This window comes from Marmota marmota, unplaced genomic scaffold, assembly GCF_001458135.2.
Source record: "Marmota marmota marmota unplaced genomic scaffold, marMar, whole genome shotgun sequence".
NCBI lineage: Eukaryota > Metazoa > Chordata > Mammalia > Rodentia > Sciuridae > Marmota > Marmota marmota.
The window spans coordinates 24,660,699-24,681,441 of NW_025999990.1; the positions used below are offsets into that span (position 1 = coordinate 24,660,699).

Genomic DNA, 20,743 nt, shown 5'->3' on the forward strand with positions numbered 1-20,743 from the left:
TTTAAAAAAAAAAAAAAAAAAAAAACACACATGGAAGAACGCAAATATCCACTAACAGTGGGAAATGTTAAGTAAACTATGATACACACACACTACAAAATGCTAAAATTAGAAAGAATAAGGAAAATCTATACAAAACATTACAAAATTCTTGACATATCATATTTCATACATTCGATTCAAGTGGGTTATGAACTCCCATTTTTACCCCAAATACAGAATAACCAATAAAAAAAAAAAAAAAAGGAAAATCTATATACTCAGTAGGGTAAAACAGTGTTGAGAGCTCAAGTAAGTACAAAATCATAGGTACTATTTACTCTATGATGATTGCTTACGCATGTATTTCCTGCATTCGACTTTGAGATTAGGAGCAGAAATACTAGATATTTCTCTATTTAAATTAGTTTTATAATTTCTAGAAAACTGCACAGTTACTACCCAGAACTTCTTCTAGCCACCTGTTATGTATATCTATTACTAAAGGACAAACCACCCCAAAAGTTAGTGACTTATAATAGCATTCATTTTGTATTTCTCCATAAGTCATGAGAAATTACAAAATGAGAGAGCCTCTTGATCTTATTTACAATTGCTCAGGAGAGCAGTAATTTGGTGGCTGGGGTTGGAGCATCCAAGATGGCTGCACTCACCTGTCTGATACCTTGATATTGAAAAGGGTGGGCTTAGCTGGGATATGAGGGTGGTGGGGCCACTCTCCTTCCCTATTTGTTCTTTCTCGGTGGTGTTCCATCTTCAGTGGTTTTTCAACATGGTTACCACAAAAGAATAGTGTAGTACCTAGGTGTCCTCAAGAAGTGCAAAAACAAAAGCTGCCGAGGTGTCTTACCTAGAGCAGCACTGCATCACTTTTGCAGTACTATATCAGTGAAAATAAGTCTCAAGGCTAAAGAAGATTGACTGTGGAAGAGTATGAGTATCAGAAGGCATGCTTCATTGACAGCTAGTTAGAGACTAACTAATACAAGACTTATTAGACCAAACACAAAATACAATTGATTGTATACTTGCTCCTTTGCAATTGAACAGAGTTTAAAAATGGCAAAGTCTGCTCTTAGCTGAACTATAGGCAATAGGTAAAGTCTAGAATCCGCTGTGACAACTACAAAATGACCAGTCTCTGCCTTCTTCAAATAATCTCCCTCATACTTCAAAATAATCTAGCCACACAATCTCTTTTGGTTCTTAGGACTAAAAAAACTTTTCTTTTTAGGGGCTTAATGAAATACTTAATAATTGTGAATAATTAAGTGGAAAATATTTTTAAATTGTATAGATTTATAAAACTATAAAGCACTATTAAAATTCTAAGCAACTATTCTAATTTGCCCATAACCTATATCACTTCATCTCTTATTGATGCTGATAACAATGTACTCAGACTTGGATAGTTTTCACCAGTCTAAAACAGCTTCTATTTAAATATCCCCAATCTCAGAACTTCTACAGATATTGAAGACCAAAAATAAACTTTAAAAACATAGGTAAAATTAGTTACTGACATAATAATTTATGTTTCATTTTTGGGTCTGAAATGTCAGTAACCTACATTATTTCCAAGGAGGAAAAATCTGCATTCTGTTAAACAGCAGGATAAAAGTAGTACAATCTGTTTTAAATTGCTTGTGAAGAAATCATCCTCACTAGGGTGCCCATTCTAGTAAGGAGATAGGTCAAGAAAACAGTAAAAGTGTCATTCACTCTTTTTTAAGGAACACACAGGTTTCTAAAGAATTCACAAGAAGTCATATAGAGTTTGAAAGAAAAGCCTACTGTCACAAAAATAATGACACAATTATTGGGCCCTAACTTCTCCAAGAATTAAACAGCAAGGGGTTATAAAAGCTATTTAAATAAAAGAATCCCCAAGAACCAAATAACATGCCCAGAAAACTTTTTGGAGTACTAATCATGTATTATCAAATTTGATGGAAAGAGGAATATGTGCTTGAGGAAGATGTCTCATATCAGCGGGTGTTTAATAAAAGTATCACAGACAAATCTACAAGTAGGCCAACTTGCCACACTGTATCTAGACTAAAAACAGCAGGGAAAAGGAATGTTAAACAGTGATCCTTGGGAACAGACAGTCCTGCAGGAGAACCATAACTCTCACAGGTCACTGCTGCTTATTTTTACTTGTCTTATTGCACTGTTTTAAAAGGAGCAAGTATACAGACTAAAAATGGCAAAGTATACAGAGTTGTTTTCATGCTAAAGCTATGAAAGGACAGTAAAACCTAGCACTCATGATTTAATGAAAATTTGAAAGAAATTTTATCTGGAAAGGTGACAAGGATGGAAAAATAAATATTTGTAAACTTCTGAATTCTGCCCAAGAGGTTAGAGTTGGGAAAAGAGAAAGATATTTGAAAGGAGGAAGGAGAAAAAACATGATTCGGGCCCTTGATCAGTTTTTGCTAGAATTTATACAGTTAACATAAATGTGTTACTTTATTGAAGTAATGACCTCCTATAAAATTTTCTGCCCTGGAGGTAAGTATAGCAACTTTATTAAAAGAACTGTAATATGGGAAGAGTGAGGAGATTCAGATGTTAAGTGTTTATATGGTTAACTGCTTAGAGTTGTAACTATAAATCAAAAGTAATAGTGAGAGGGATGTGTGCTGAGGTCTCTCCCATAGATAAAATTTAACCAGAGACTTGAAAGATAAGGAATCAGCCAAACAAACAGGATGACACCTTCCAAGCAGAAGAAATAGGTTGGTTGTCAGCACATCAGCAAACCTGATCTGCCTAGGCATCTGAGACCAAAAATAGTAAGCCTTCACGAACAATTTACTGAATAAATCAAGTTCTCTTCAAAGTGGAGGGTAAGCAGATCTATATTAATATCAGATGTTACACTAAGAATTAGTTCTTGAGGTTCATCAGGATCTAGAGTTTTACAATTTAAGCCAAAAGAGGGAGAAAAAAGAGTAAGAAGCACTGAAAAAACATGCTCATCTGTTTCAAGTCAGCCCATTAATCTGCGAATAGGCAAAAGGGGAAAAAGACAGAAGGAAATAGGACATTTACGCAAAAGGAAATAGGAGAGAACTAACTTCTGCTTTGTAATGCTTTGTCAGTTTTTTTTCCACATTCATATACCCACTTCATCTTTACAATAAACATCACTAAACACATATTTGTCACACAATACTAACATTGCTCAATTTCACAGATACTATAAAAGGTAGGTTAGCTTTGTTTCTTAAGAGATTGTATGATTGTATAAGAAATTTAATACTATAAGATAAATATAACTGATCCAACAAAAGAATTCACAGATGTTCCCTAAATGTTGATCTTAATTTATGTATTTACACATATTTTGTTACTGTCCAATCGGAAACACAAGATATAAGCAAATTAATTAAGTCATCTAAAAATAATTCAAAAGAACCAAGACTAACTTTTCAAACAAGGAGAAAATTTAAAGTGGACAATACCATAGTAACAGAACAGAATTGTAAATATTTTTAATTTCCAACCACAGAGCATTGATGAAATAAATTACGGCATATTCACAGTATGCGAATTTTTCAAATTCTTACAAAATAGGATGTAGAAGTACCTTAAATGACCTAGAACAACTATGAGACACTACAAGTGTAAACAAAGGATTCTTTTGAAAACACACACACACACACACACACACACACACACACACCAATCCCAATTTAAAAATCAACACATATCCATACATTCATGTATTTATTGGAAACATGTAAACTAAAATATTAATGATGTTATTTCTGGGTGGTAGACTAGCGTAAGATTCCCACAGAGCCTCAACAATATTTTATGTTTATAGAAAATTTATATTATCTTTGTAATAAGAAACATTAACAAAAGCTACTTAAAACCAAATGCTGTTTAAAAACAATTGTAGATAAATATGTTAAAAAATCACTAAAGATTAACATGTATAAAAATACAAATTTTAAAAAATACATAAAGAATCCAAAAATATCATCTTAAGATGATGTAAATTAAAATTTTAAGATGATGTGAATTAAAATGATTTTCCTTCACAATACTTAAATTCAAAGAATAAAGACGTATCTGATTAACTTAATCTGATCATCTGAAATCAAATCCAAGAATTAATAGAATTGTTCTATCTCAAAAGTTATTTTTTTCAAAGGTTTTTCCATTAGGTCTAACTAAAGAACTATATAAATCAGTGTTACAATTTTTCAGTATGTGCTTAATAAAAACTCTTTACAAGTGGATATTTATATGCTTTAGGTATCAAAACTTACTTATGTCAAGAAACTTTGAGACAATAAAAAGATAAGGAAACTTTCCAAATAAATAGCTATATAAAAAAAATATAATTCTTAAGCCAGACAGCCATACACACACACAAACCCACACATATGTACACATTTTCCTGGAGATTCTAAGCAAAGAAAATTAATAAAACTTTACTTTTTTTCCACTTCTCTGATACTTACTAAAAATAAACAAACAGCCTGCTGCAGTGGTGCATGCCAGTAATCCCAGCAACTAGGAAGGTTTAGGCAGGAGGATTACAAATTCAAGACCAGCCTTAGCAACTTAGCAAGACTGTCACAAAATAGAAAATAAAAAGGGCTGGGTATGTAGCTCAGTGCTAAAGCGCCTCTATATTCAATCTGTAGTACCCCCACTCCCCACCCAAAGAAAAAGAAAAGAAATACATAAACAAAACCAATGTGGCTTGTCAAATTCACAGAGCATATGTGAATAATAGCCATTTTCCTAATAATAATGCTGGGTAGTAACATATACAGATTTTTTTTTAGCATGATTATGCTGGATTGGATTTTTTCAACTATCTCATATTTTCTTTCTCTAACTCCCTTCAAGTAAAAGATCACAACTGAACTCTATCAATTTTAATACTGCCCTGAGCCTATAATAGAACTGAGCAAAACAGTAAAACTAGAACAAAATATCATTATTGATCTACTAATATATTCATAGGATATACTATGGCTCATCGATTTCTATTATTAAAAAGTAAATTCTTCAAAAAACATAAGATGATGAGTCCTATCTGTATTAAATCAAATGTAAGCTATAAAGTAATTTATACACACACACACACACACAAAAAAATTATATTTTGGGACAAAATATAGTAGTTGTACATAAGAATTCATTTGAATGATTGAGATTAAAAGAAGTGGTGTACATACAAGTGTGTGTATTTCAGAGCTTGCACATGGCTATATATTTAATTCTTAGCAAACAAAGGGGTTTCTTCTGGTTCTATCTTTCTGATTAATGAAGTCTCGGTCACAATTCCTCAACTTTACTTTCAAGTTTTACACATAAATCTTATCATTCAGGAAGAACAGTATTTGCCTCATAAAAGTTTCATTTAGTTAAACTTCTCAGAGATTAATCTAGCTTTAAAAGCATGTTAACTTTCTACTTTTCTGGCAGGAACTACAGCTGTAAAGACAAACAATAGATTTTTCAGAACATAAATCAATACTGTTTTAGGGTTCAATCTTACACCAACAAAAACTAATTTAGTCTACTTTATACCATTAATTTTAAAACAAATCCAAAAGTGTTGACAGTCTTAAACCATAAACCAAATGACTAATAAAAAAGATGCTACCATGCAGGATGAGGAATAAATGTACAAGATATCAGCAAACCCTTGTTATAACACAAAAGAATGACAATGCATAATGACAGCAAATAAGCCACATTTATAAATGTTAAAATATTATTCATATAAAAGCCTATATTTAAGACTGAGGATATAGCTCAGTTGGTAGAGTGCTTGCCTTGCATGCATCAGGCCCAGGATTCAATCCCCAGCAACACACACACACACACACACATAAAAAAAAAAAAAAAACTATATTTAAGAGGTTTTTTGCTAATGTTAGTGGTACCACTGAACAAGTTTGCTGGCCCTGAATAATTTCAGCCATTACCATAATTTGTTGTTAAATTATTCATCATGTATTCATTACATAGTCTAATCTTTTAACTGTTTTAGACTATGAATAAAATGTAAAAGTGACACACATAGACCAAAAAAAAAATGCAGAGAGCAAAACACTGTATGTACCTTATATGTACTTTTTTACCTAGATGTGGATTACACAATTAGATTCACATTCCTAAAATGCTACACTTAGTTTAATATAGCACTATATATACTGTTCAAATCATAAATAGTGATAATTCATAAGTGAATTAATGGAAAAATGAAAAACTACAGATTATCAAGATACTTCAACTATGATATAAATCACTAAGTATTTACACTATAGAAAAAGGACACGTTCTCTGCATGAAATATCTAGCCAAGTGAAAGTTAACATACAGAGATATTTCTTAAAAAAATATCAACTTTTCCAGAAAAGTCCTAACAAAGAGACTCTACTAAACATACTTTTAGGAACTTCCTGTTATATTCTGCAAACACTGGGTTACATAATTATTAAAGGTAAAAGAGCATTATATATCCATCTAAGTTCCAGGCCAGACTCAGCAACTTAGCAAGACCCCGTCTCAAAATAAAAAAAAAAAAAAGAATTGAAAATGTAGCTCAGTGGTTAAGTCCTGGAGTTCAATTCCTAGTACAAAATAAACAAAAACCTTGAAATGATTTTTTTTTTTGTCTCAAAAAACTAATTATTCATGGATGAACTAATAAAATCCAGTTTGGATTCCTATTGCAGTAATTCAACAAAGCTAAGATTCAGACCCTGAACCACAGTGAGCCCAGGCAGGCACTCGAGGTTCAGCCTAGAAAACCAACACATCTTCACTGCAGCAATACACTCTCCTCAACATTCTCAAACCTATCTGTGTCACAGGGACCACAAAGCATTTTTCATCTACTTGTTATTTTCTCTTTGCCTCCTCTTAATCAATTTGACAGAAACTAAAGCACATTCCAAAGGCATCAAGCAGAGCTGCTAAAATGAAAAGGAGACAGTAGAGAAGCATGCTTTTGCACTAACCTTTCATGTCCAAAGACATGGATTCAAATATAAATCAAACACTAAAGCTTGGTAGTCACATCCAAAACCCCAGGTGGATATGCATCCTAGTCATAAAATTCTCATAATATGACAAGTTGAAAATGAAATAGATGGGAACAACATGCAAACTGACTCAAGTTAAAGCCCACAATCAATTAAAAGGCTGGGTCATGGACAATGAAAGCTTAGCAAATGCCCAAGATGCCTGACCTTTTAATATTTTCACAAATATATTCCAACAGAAAGATACCTTGTTAGTAAAAACAAATTAGGGAAATTTACAGACAGTAAAGAAGAAAATGATCAAGATGGAGGGGGGCGGAGAATGATGTATTTTCAACATTCACTTCATTCTGTTCAAAGTCTAAGAAATCCAAGTTGTAAAAAACAAGACCTAAATTGAACACTATTCAGTTTTGTTTCCCTTTCTCATACTCATTTTTTCTCAAAGAAAAATAGGCATATTCATAAAATTACTAGACAAGTTAATTCCATTTTAATCATTTCAAAAGAATTTAACTTCTGAAAAAATGTCACACTTGGAAAGCAGTTTCTAAAACTTCAAGTTATTCATGTTGTAGTTAGAATTCAACTTACATAGCTGAGAAATAAATCAGAGTAAGAATATTAAGTCCAGCCTGGAGTTCAGGTTCTTTGCTTAATAATTATCTAATAACATCTTTTCACAGGCCATTTAAATAGTTAATCTTCATTTCACAGTCCTCTTGTCCCATTACCCCTAGGCAACCAAGACGGAAGCAGTCTAAAACTTAATAAACTTTCCCATATTGCAGTTTGAAAATTGTCACTAAGCTATTTATTTAGGCTCAGGGGTGCAATGCAGAGTAACTATGCTTTGCTATTATTAAGATTTATGTATACCTTTTACTCTTAAACCAAATGTCTTCTCAACAATTATATATACTCATAGTAAATTCACTGGCTGGAAATCAAAATGTAACAAAAAAATAAATCATTCAGTTCTAACCACTTAAACCTCATGTATTTAAATACTCATTTTTTACTTAAAACGGCAGTAATGTTTCTTTTGTATTAAAATGAAGAGTGGAACATACAAACTCCTCCTCATTTTAAAAGTTGCACTAAAGACAATGTCAAAAATGTTTTTAGGAAGACAGTGTTAAGCTAACTGAACAAATATTTTTCAATGTGTAATCAGAAAAATAAGAGCAATAGAGGAAGAAAGTGTGTGCACTTATTACTGTGGCACAATTTTAAGAAAACAATACCAAAGTATCTGGTAAACTGTCAAGTTAAAATCATAATAAGTATGAAAGCACATTTTCACTGTTTTCAAGGCAAATGAATCTTCCTTTGGTTGAAGAAAAAGCTGTTTCTAAGGAAGCCTGACTGAAACATTTAAGAACTAATCAAATGACAACAAAGTCTAAGAGCACAGCAATATCGTTCACATTAGACAAGTACTGGAAAACACTCAAGTGTTTTGAAAAAAAGAAATGACATGATCATAACACCTCCACAACTGCAAACTAATAATCATAGTTTTGTTCTCTACTAAGATAGTAAATATAAAATTCAAGGAGATAAACCATCCCAATTACTTGCCATGTTGGAACTTTTAAAATAATAGAATGTGAAGAGCTACATGAGAAATCAACCATTCTACATTTCTTTTTTTTTTGTTTGTCTGATACCAGGGATTGGGCCCAGGAACACTTAACCATTGAGTCATATCCCCAACCCTTTTTATTAATTTTTTTTTGATTCTGAGACAAGGTCTTGCTAAGTTGCTTCGGACCTCACTAAGTTGCTAAGGCTAGCTTGGAACTTGAGATTCTCTTGCCTCAGTCTCCCAAGCCACTAGAATGATAAGTGTACATGCTCAACCATTCCAAACTTATGATTTTATAATCTCAGAAACCATCTTCCCTGGGTTGGTAGGATAGCCAAAATTCTGACTCATAACACCATATTCTTCCATGTAAATTGATGTTTAGTGTTCAAGTTTCCAACATCATCAAACCTAAGTGTTAGTCAGCTTTGCATCACCGTGACCAAAAATACCTGACAAGAACAACTTAGAGGAGAGAAAATTTATTCGGCTTACAGCTCAGAGGGTTAGTTCATGGCTGGCTTACTCCACTGCTGTGGGCCCAAGGTGAGGAAACACATCATGGTGGAAGCACTGCTACATTCATGGAAGCTAGGAAGCAGGAAGAGAGGAAAGAGGCCCAAGGAAGATGAAACCTTCAGGACATGCCCCTAGTGGCTTTCCTCCTTTAGCCATGCCTCTATAGTTACCACCCAGTCAGCCCACTCAAACCAGGATGAATTTATTAGGTTACAGCTCTCAGAATCTGATCACTTTACCTTTGAATATATCTGTATTAACACAGGAAATTTGGGGGGATACCTCCTATCCAAATCATAACACTAAGACATTGTTTTTAAACACAGTTCTTCAATAGCAGCAGGGATATAAAAGGTGCTAAAAACCTCAAAAGCACGACCAGCTGTTGTATTGAGAAAAATGGAATATATTAGCCCAAAGCACCAAGAAATAAAGAGTTTTCTTCAAAGAAGGAGCAATTCCCTAACAATGATAAAAACAGGATGGTTTCTATTTAGTCTTTGGGGAACATAAGTTAATACTAACACAAGCTGTCAGCACTTAGTAAGCTCTAAAGTCTCCACTCCATTCAGAAGTTTATCTTTTACAGCACAATCTACTAAGGAAAAAAGGGGAGAAAAGTGCTAGGCTTCAGTTACCATCAATAAAACTATAAAAAGCTTATTTTCATTAAATTTTATACCCATTATAAAGATTTACACACCAATAAAGACTTACCTGAAAATGGATAACCATTCTGGGCAAAACAGGTAGCACATGAATTTCAATAAATATCTCTTGAAAAAGTGGAGCCCAACTTGATATACTCCAAAAGATTTTGATGATTATTGGTAACAATTAATAAAAACATTAAGAAGGGGACTGGGGTTGTGGCCAGCAGTAGAGAGCTCGACTAGCATGTGCGAGGACCTGGGTTCGATCCTCAGCACCACATAAGAATAAATAAGTAAATAAAATACAGGTATTGTGTCCAACTATAACTAAAAACTAAAATATTTAAAAAAAAATTGGAAGGCTTCTTCCCATTACCTCATTTAGCTCTATTTATGCTCAGTGATCATTTGTAGAGTTGCTAATGTGTACAGGTAACTAAAAGCATAAATATGAACCAATACATCGCTTAAGGGTTACTACTTCAATCATGAACACATGGACACATACTTGATACTGATCAAGTAAGTCTCACCTTTTTTCTACTATAAAATTCAGAAGGTAAAAATGAGAAATATCTAACATAATGGTATATTAGAAAACCAGAAGTCTAACTTGAACAAATTCAGATGATTATACTGCATATACTAATGTTTGGAAAATGTCAGTTATAAAAAATAAATTTTGAGCCTTCCATCAAATATAATTAGGAAAAAAATTAGGAACATATGAACAAAAGTGCAAATAATTTGAAATAATAAATAAAGTGGATAAATTGCATTATATACAGCTTTATATATTTGACTCTTCCCATTACTACTCAAATTTAGAATTTCATACATACTATAAATCATAATGTAGCCTGCAAAAGAAAATTAAAGACCTTCTGTTTCTTCAATATAGTCCATGTTGCTCTACATTTAAGATTTAACCTTTTTCACTTTTTAATGACCAACAAATGATCTGAACCTAGTAAAATGTCTATTAACTACTCAAGGTTTGTAAAAGTTACAAATATTAGCTCATATAAAAGTTCATTGATAAAATAAACACTTAAAGAGAAAGTATACACAAAAAGCTTATGAACTTTCCTATATGTCATGTAAAATGTAAACAAGATCTAAAGTAAGTAACTGAAGTGAATATTAAATTTTATTTATTTAAACATAGAGAAAGGAGGTTGGCAATAGTATACTCATCAATATACTTATTAGGTTGCAAAACATATCACATTTTCTTAAAACAATAATATACCAAATGGACATCATAACAAAAAAATTTTGTTAAAGAAAAAGGCCAAGCCTAAGCAAGTATTCCTCATAATCATGACTATTGGATTATTTTTATATGTAAGGAGAAGCAATAGGATGTTAATAGTTGACATCAAAACTTTCTCCAGACATTAGTTATTCTTGCTAATTAAATTCAAAGAAAAAAAAAATACATGTAAAAATTAAAAGAAAGTCTTAACAAGATTGGTAAAAAGATCTGTTTTTTTGGATACCAGGTATTGAACTCAGGGTCACTCAACCACGGAGCCACATTCCCCAGTCTTATTTTGTATTTTATTTAAAGACGGGGTCTCATTGAGTTGCTTACTGCCTCACTTTTTCTGAGGCTGGCTTTGAACTAAAAATCCTCATGCCTCAGCCTCTAGAGCCCCTGGGATTACAGACATATGCCACTACGCCAAACTAGTAAAAGGATCTTTAAATAGAATCTAACACAGTGCTTTGTAAAAGGGGATTTACCAAAAAAAAAAAAAATTTACTTTATTAAACAGAACTGAGTCTAATTTTGCACATTAAAACTGTCTTGAAAGAAAAACATGATAACTCAATCCACTTACAAAAAGGATGGATGATGCCCTTTTAAATTAGCTAGCTATATAACAAGTCTTCATTTCCCAAAATCCTAAGTATCACTAATATTTAAAACTTTCATCTTTAAAGCTATGTCACTGGAAAAAGTAGGGAGTCATTTAAAATAGCAAAAGAAATCACATTTTCAAATCTGGTAAGAGTTCAGACAAAAGGCCACATAATGTATGATTCCATTTATAGGCAATGTCCAGAATAGGCAAGACGCATGAAAACAGAAAGTAGATTAGCAGTTGTCAGCAGCCACAGGGAGAAGCAAATGAGGAGTGATTGCTAAAGAGTACATGGTTTCTTTTAGGTGATTAAAATGTTCCAAAATTATACAGCAATGATGATTACACAACTCAATGAACTGCACACTTCTCAATAGTGAATTTTATGGTATGTGAATTATATCTCAATAAAAATATTACTAAAATGTTTAAATAAAAGCATATAATAATTCATCATAATTCATGATGTCATGATATACTATAACAGACATCATTCAGAGTACTTCACTGTTTCAAAAATCTTTTTTTATACCTTGGCAAGACGGCTCATCTGATCTTCTGAGAGAGTACTGCTTGTTCTGCCAGGAGTTTTTGTGGGTTCCGATCCATCCGCTTCTACATTAGGCCATACTTTCAAGTCATGCATCCCTTGGCGAAACATGCTAGTGAAAAAGATAGCATTCCAGATAGAAGTAAATTAATGCAGTTAATTACAAGAAATTTTACATTCCTAAAAACAAAGAAAATTCTATGCAAAGACATGCATGCCTTTATTGCCAAGCTTTTAAGCCCCCAGTGGGTTGGATAGCAATGCAATAAGCAACTAAAATCCATGTAACATTCTTTTCTCCTCCAAGCAATCAGAAGAACTATGACAGAAAAATCTACAGGCAAAGTGGAAGGAGAAAAGGAAGGAAGCATGCATGCTTCATCACTTCAGTGAAGCTCTTAGAAAGAAGAGACCAGATTTCTACCCAAAAGAAAAAATATTACACTGACAATGACTGAAATAAAAATTTGTAAAGTATAACTGTGTTCTGCCAGTGATAATTTAGCATGCCTGCATGTGAATCCCAGTTATGCCATCTATGACGTGAGTGTCCTTTGATAAGTTAAAATAATAACTTCACAGTAACCTCAGATGTTCTCATGTGTAATATGGGACTGATAAAAATTACTGTATCTCACAGGGTTGTTGTAAAACTTTTAAAAAATCATTATTAGCAAAAAGTATCTAGAATAGCGACTGGCACATAGTAAGTATTCCATAAAGGTTAGCTACTATGATCCTCTTCATTGTACAGGATGATTTTCCTCCTGTCTTCTTTTCCATAAGAGGGGCATTCTTAAGAATTTAGAAAAATGAAAAAGAGGGACATTCTAAAGGAAATACTATAATAAGTTCATGGAAAAAAAAAACTTTCCAATGTTTACAATAAGAAATTTAGTATATAGTCATGATTCAGCTAAGTCTGGTTATCCTGATTTAAAGTGAAAGAACACATGCCCTCTCATCAAGTTTCCTTCAAAAAGCTATTATGAAAACCTAAAGCAAAGGTGCATCAACTCATGAAGAGCTTTAGACAATAATGTGTTTTAATTATGCTACTGTCAAAAGTTTCTAAGTTTGTTTCTCATGAGGGGTTAAAGATGGCCATGAGTTAAGTGTGCTCTCTTTTTATGAGTGTTTTTGATCAAGGTTTTTAAAATATAAAGTCTACTCAAACAGCATCTTCACCAAAACTGAAAAAACAAATTGACAACTCCAAAGGAAAGAAAAAGACTAGGAGTTTGTGTAAGAGAATAGGAAATCTAAAGTATTTTACACAATTCACATTTAGTAATTTTTTGAATAATAAAATATTCTGATTCTTTTCAGTCTTTAAAAAAATTGTCTACTTAATCCCAGCAGCTTGAGAGGCTGAGGCAGGAGGATCTTGAGTTCAAAGCCAGCTTCATCAATGTGGTGAGGCCCTAAGCAACTCAGTGGACCCTGTCTCTAAATAAAATACAAAAAAATGGAATGGGGACATGGCCCAGTGGTTAAGTAACCAATACCCAGTACAAAAAAAAGTCTACTTAAAAAATCTTACATAATTTTTTACCATTATTATGTTCTGACTAATGATAATGATAGGCTTCACAGAATTTTTATAATATGTATTATAAAATGCATAGTGATGATATCATAAACATTTAGATTGGGAACTATAAAAAAAGATAGTCAGGCTTGGTGGCACTTGCCTATAATACCAGAGATTTGGGAGATTGAGGCTGGTGGATCACAAGTTTAAGGCCAGCCTTGGCAACTTAGTGAGACCCTGTCTCAAAATAAAAAATTGAAAATTAAAAGTGGCTGGGGGGATAGTTCAGCAGTAGAGTGCCCCCGGTTTCAATCCCTAGTACTGCAAATAAATAAATAAATAAACTTAAGGAAAAAAAAAAGCTACAAGTCTATGATTACAAGAAGATTAATGACCATATCTGTTAAAAAGGTTTCTCAAATTGGCAATAAAATTGCTAGTTCTAAGCAACTATATTTTTTTTACATCTTACCTTAAAGGCCCAATTGAAAATGTACTGCCTGGTTGTGGAGATTCTCCCAATATTTATTTAGGTCAAACATTTGAAAAATTTTTACAAAAAAGTATATACACGTCTTTATTTATAAAGTTAATCTTCTTTCTCTTTTAACTGAGATAAACATTCAACATAAGCAGATCTTCTTAACAGCAAGCTCTAAGGAACTGGGTACAGCTGAGGTAACAATACACTTTAAATGAATATTCTTAAATATCATCAGAAGTAGCGAATGGCTTCCCTTCCTTTTCCCCATCAGCCAGTGAAAATGTGGTTGGACTGAACTAAATCAAAAACAAGCATATTTGGCAGGAAGTCAGTTTTCTAAATAACTGAGGTGCCTTAAGGACAAGGGATGTAGAAGGTAGGGGTGAAGTCAAGTGACTTAAATATCAAGTGAGCATATTACTTTCTTTTGACATTAATGGAACCTTGCAGAGTTACACAGCCTCCAGGTGGCAAGACAGAAGATTCTCAGAGCATGATGTCCACTTGGGAAATTAAGCCAAATAGACAAGTCAATAGACACAGCACAGCAGGCCCTCTCTCAACTCCAGCACAGGCCCCAGCAACAGCTACTGCTGCTGTTCCAGCCCGGAGTGCCAAGCCACTACAGCACTAAATGCCTTGACTTCAGAATTTACATTTGGAAAAAACATCTGCAAGAGAAATCTGCAGCTTGCTTATTGTTCTTTGCCAATTCAGCCTAATGATCGATCCATTCTTAAGCTACTTAGAAATCTCACAGGCTAGACGTTCAAATTAAGAACAATAAGCTACTGTAGACTTATGCTAAAGAATCAGTCTTTCAATAATTCATTAGACCTCTCCAAGAAGTTCTGGATCACGCTGACTCAAGTATACAAAGCAGATAGTAGCAAATAGCAAGAGTTGGTAGACGCAAGATTAGCAATACTATAACATTATTTTAGATACTTTGAGGACCACTTTTCCAAGCTATTATGTGTGTGCTAAAATCTTTTAAGGAAAAAGGTGAGGGGCAAATAGTGTTATTACACTGCATAAGAAACATCTGAGGAAGTTGTGGTGGTATCATTTTTTTTTTCAGCCATGAGAACAGTGCCGGCACAAGATATGACAGGTGTGTGTGTGTGTGTGTGTGTGTGTGTGTGTGTGTTAATGGGAATTAAATCCAGGGCACTCTACCACTGAGCTACACCCCCAACACTTATTTGTTATTTTGAGACAGGGTCTTGCTAAATTGCTTAGGTGGGCCTCAAATTTGCACTCTTCTTGTCTCCAGCCTCCAGCATCATGCTCAACCATATTATATGACTTCTGATGAAAGGCTGAGAAAATTAGCCCAGGTTTCCTACTGCGACCACTCAGAAGACTCATGTTATTTATCTCTCTGGGTGTCATCTGTGCCATGCAGAGAAGCAGCTGTGGCCCAGCAGGACAAGTAGGTGTCTGTACACTACTGAAGTATTTGAAACATTGAGAAGATCATGTTCTTCCACAATTCAAACCTGTACCAGAAGTAATAGGCCTGCCAGGTGACACCTGGTTCTTCTCCACTACAACCACGCTCACCTCCAGAGTAAAGCCCCAGGACACAGGGAAGAAGGAATTGTCTTTCTTATATAGGGTTCCTTAGAATTCCTTCTTCTGAAGGTTAGGTCAATATAAGTGCCAGCCTAGTGGAGAATTGGAGCTGGTGATCTAGCATTTCTGTACTCCTTCCTTACTGCTCAAGGTATCCAAAAAGACCTAGATTAAAATCTAATGTTATCATTTGAATAACTGACCTACAACCATATATTAATTGGTTGGATTAATAAAGAAAATGTTGACATAAAATCTCATCTTTAGGGGCTGGGGATGTGGCTCAAGCGGTAGTGCGCTCGCCTGGCATGCGTGCGGCCCGGGTTTAATCCTCAGCACCACATACAAACAAAGATGTTGTATCCGCCGAAATCTAAAAAATAAATATTAAAAAAAAATTCATTCTCTCTCTCTCTCTCTTTAAAAAAAAATCTCATCTTTACCTCAAATAACTGTGAAATGAATATTCTCTTACATCTGACTAGGCACAAACAGAATCATCCTAATAAAGGAACTTCTTCTTTCTTTGCAGGTATTCCATGCATATTTTGCAAATCAAATATATTAACACTATTTTTTTAAGATCAATTTATTTTATTTATTTTTATGTGGTGCTGAGGATCGAACTCAGTCCCTTACGCGTGCTAGGCAAGCACTCTACCGCTGAGCCACAGCTCCAGCCCTAACATTATTTTAATATCATTTGTTTTCATTAGGTTTTTTGCTTCAATTTCTAAAATTTAATACCTTAGTTATTCTCATAGTATTTTACTAATACCACATTGCAAGAATATCAAGTTCTCCCTTTAATATAAATGGAAGTAAAAAAAAATAAGCTAGGTTAAATAATACTATCAAGTAGAGAAGAGTATACTTAGTACAGAGATTAGACTGACATTCTTAAAGTGATGAGGAAATGGCTCAAGTTTGAGAAACCAGGTCTAAGTAAAATGACTGCACATAATCAATATGGCTCTCTAACACATTTCCCTTGTATCTGAGACCTGGTGTGTTCAGGACACGGAAGAACAGCATGAACTGTTTTTAAGGTACAGTTAAGAGAAAACTGATGGCTTTCCAAGATTCAAAGTCTTATCTTAGTTAATGACACCCTCCCCCCCCAAAAAAAAAAACAATAAATTTAAGTTCCAATTACTGCTACTACCTTTATGAAAATCTTTGGGGTTCAATAACCTTTTTAAGCAAAATAAGTACTACTGATCTGTCATTCAGGCACATTTCCAGCTTGATTTGGATGGGATGTAATGGACATTTTACTTTCCTGAGATATGCATAGAATTACAAATGAAGAGGGAAGGAATAAATGAAAAAAGGAAAAGAACTGTATGTATAAGTTGTACAAATAGACTACTAAGACAAAGAATAACAGTGTTTCTCTAAATGTGGTCCACAACCTACCATTCACAGAACGTCTTGGGACCTCAGACTTATTGAACTAGTGAGACTGAAGAAGGCACTTCTCTAGTACTAGCTTTCAAGATGATTCTTATATATAGGTTGACTACTACTAATAAAATGTACTTTTCAAAAACTTGCCAAAAGACAAGTGTAATAGTGTATGTCAACCTGAGAAATCATTTATTTAGCTTCAGGCAGGTCATTTTGTTGCACTTCTGTAATTTAGCCAGAAAATCTCCTTGAAATTAGATCCTAAGTTCATGTAAAATGTACAAAAGTGTTAGAATAGGGGTTTTTATGACAACCCTCCAGCAGACATTCCAGAGGGTAAATCACTTGTAAAGAACCCAGAAAGAAAAAACCTAGAGGTCTGCTATTTCTCAAAAACATTTAGCCACTAAGACTAATAAAATGTTTTACATTTTTTTCTCTCTGTGGCAAACAAACCCTTCCGAGTAGAGAAAAATAAAAAGGAGTAATCACTCCAGAAAAACAACAACACTAATTTAATAATATGTCCATTTTGCTGTAACATACAATATTATTAAAAATACATTTAAAAACCAGAAGTTGCAATGATTCTAATTATGTTTCAAGTATTATTTCTGTATGGATTTCAATAACAAATATCTCTTTAACAGCTACACTGAACTAAAATACATACCCATTAATAAGCAATCAAGGTATTCTTAATGCAATTACATCTAGAAATTATTCATGAGTTGAAGCCATTCTTACACACCCTATTCCTAGATAGAAAAAAAATCAATATTATAAGTACATCAAATCCTCTCCTTAATTAACATAAAATTACACTAAGATTTCCAAACAAAATAACAATGAGTTTAATTTTTAAATTGAGAAAATATTAAAATTTACCTGGTAAAACAAATATGGAGAGTATCCAAATATATTTTAAAAGGAAGACTAATGATGACTATCCCTACTTAATATTATATATTTTACAATATCATTACAAAAGTAATGATAACTAATTTTAATGAGCCCATTATAACAACATTTATTAAATAATATTCATATTATGTAACTTAGAATGTAGAAATATATTTATTGGACCCATTAAATCCACTTAGTAATTTAACCATCAAAAACTAAAAAGTAGATATTAGTATTTAAATTTACAAACTGAGACACAGGGTGATTAAATAACTTACCCAAGGATACACAGATATTAGACACAGAAATTAGAATCTGAAACCAAATAATCTATTTCGACAACTTATTTTTCTTACCACTATACAATATACTATATCTCCCTGCTCTTAAGACTTCAGTGCTCTCTCTTCCATGAACTGAACAGTTTTGTCCCATTCCACCATTCCACATTCCACAATCATGTACTGAACCTCTGAAACCATCTACAATGGGAAGATACAATAATAAGGTCCTCACCACTAGGTGCCATGCCCTTGAACTTCTCAGACTCCAGAATTAGCAAGACCGGTGCCCAAATTCATTTTCAATCTCCTATCCCAAAGGAAGGAGTTGAAGAAAAATGTCCCAAAGAGGTTAAGAAATTGTCAAGGTCCACAGATAAATCCAGACCCAGAGAGGCTCCAGGGTTCCCTATTACACCAAACTACCTTCTACTACATTGAATATTGGCCACCCTCTTCCTACCAGAGCCCAATAAAATATTCTAGGCAACCATTAAAAAAAAAAGAAAACTTTGGTACATAATGAACTGAATTTATATATTCAATCAAAAAATAGGTTATGAACTAAAGAGCATTGGGACAAATTATATAAACCATTTCTTTTGATTTTTTTTATTTTTTAAAAGCTTATTTTTTGCACTATCTATCATTCCTTTCAGAAACACAATTTTAGATTAATCAGGTTTAAACATGAAGGAATAAAGCATAGCAGAAGACAGACAAACAAACACAAACCTTAACTGGGAAAGGACTTTCTAAAACATGAAATTCACACATTGAAAAGAAAACTAACCTGATAAATTCAACACAGGAATTTAAGATTCATAAATAGCAATCAAATAAAGAATAAACCTAAGGGACAAAAACAGTAATTTACAATATAACACACAAATGACTAATTTCATGCATCTACAATGGTTCTTATACCAACACAAAAATGACAACCAAAAAAATTCAAAGATTTTTATGGTATGTGAATTATCTCTATTGAAAATGGGCAAAGGGATAAAAAGCAACTTCCATAAAACAGTCAAAACCATCATAATATGATTGTCCCCATTTGTATTTACTGATGTACAAAATAAGAAAATGGAAAACTTTAAAATGAGTAAAAATGAAGACATCTGATAAAATAGACAATTAAAGTCTACAGCATTTTGCCCTGAAAGGAATCAAAACTTCTTTCAGTTTCCAGGTCTAGAATAGAAAATTACTCAATGAGTCTGGACTAGTCTATCTATCGAAAAACAAAGAAGCTACTAATGACCACTACTATACTACTGAAAGGACATGGGGGCTACTTGAACAGGTTACTGCCGACCAACTGAACACTTTAAACACTATAAAGAAAGCAATGGACTAAACCAATATCCAAAATGTTTAAGATGAAAAAAGTTCATGACAAACACAAAAAGCCATCATCATCACTTTTCAGGTTACAAGGGTAAAGCCAGGCATGGTGACACACACCTGTAATCCCAGGGATCTGGAGGCTAAGGTCAGAGGATCCCAAGTTCAAAGCCAGCCTCAGCAAGTTAGCCAGGCCCTAAACAATTTAGCAAGACTCTGTTTCAAAATAAAAAATAACAAGTTCTGAAGATGTACCTCAGCAGTAGAGCATCTCTGGGTACAATATCTAGGTTCCCCACCCCCACCCCCGCCATGTCACTCACCATAAAAAGGTTACTAGGGTACCAACTCATTATTCTTAAAACTTGTAAATGAGAAAGTAAGTTCAACCATTTGTCTACATCTTCTATATGAACCATATACCTATGTAACTAAATATGGGATGATGAACAAAGTTCTTGAGAAAAATTCCAACCTATAAAATGCAAAAAAAAAAAAAAAACAGAATGATACCAATTAAAAAAAAAAAAGAAAGAAAGGAAAGTGAACTATCCAAGGGAAAAAGGGATAAAGAGCTGGGGTGTAGTTCAGTGGTAGAGCACTTGCCTAGCATTTGTGAAGTCCTGGGTTTAATCCCCAGTACTGCGGGGGGTGGGGGCTGTTTATTAGAACACACTTGTAATTCCAGTGGCTCAGGAGGCTGAGGTAGGACAAAGAGACAGAGGCTAGACTCAGCAACTTAGCAAGACCCTATCTCAAAAAATAAAATGGTCTGTGGTTAAATGCCACTGGGTTCAATCCCTGGTACCAGATTAAAAAAAAAAAACAGAGACTTTTAAGATTATGAGTTGTTGTTGCTGTTGTTTAACAATAAACTATTACTTATATTGGCTATAAGTTTTTAAAAAATTTATCAACTTTTCTGTTACAATCATTACCATCCATAGCAAATTAATACTTAAAACTTTAAAAGCCTTTATGTCTTCTT

The 20,743-nt window shown here is 33.4% G+C and overlaps 1 protein-coding gene and 1 long non-coding RNA gene across 2 annotated transcripts in view; both read right to left on the reverse strand.

The window, feature by feature from the left end:
- The window catches only part of Pik3c3 (phosphatidylinositol 3-kinase catalytic subunit type 3), a 116,024-nt gene that overhangs the window by 86,433 nt on the left and 8,848 nt on the right, over positions 1–20,743 (reverse strand). The window contains 1 exon segment of the mRNA XM_015482419.2: positions 12,195–12,324. Within this exon segment, the coding sequence (XP_015337905.1) occupies positions 12,195–12,324 (130 nt within the window).
- LOC125617734 lies at positions 7,683–12,172 on the reverse strand. The gene is made up of 3 exons (XR_007348832.1): positions 9,618–12,172; positions 9,353–9,356; positions 7,683–7,694 (listed from the first exon to the last, which is right to left on the reverse strand). It is a non-coding gene; the product is annotated as an uncharacterized LOC125617734 (long non-coding RNA).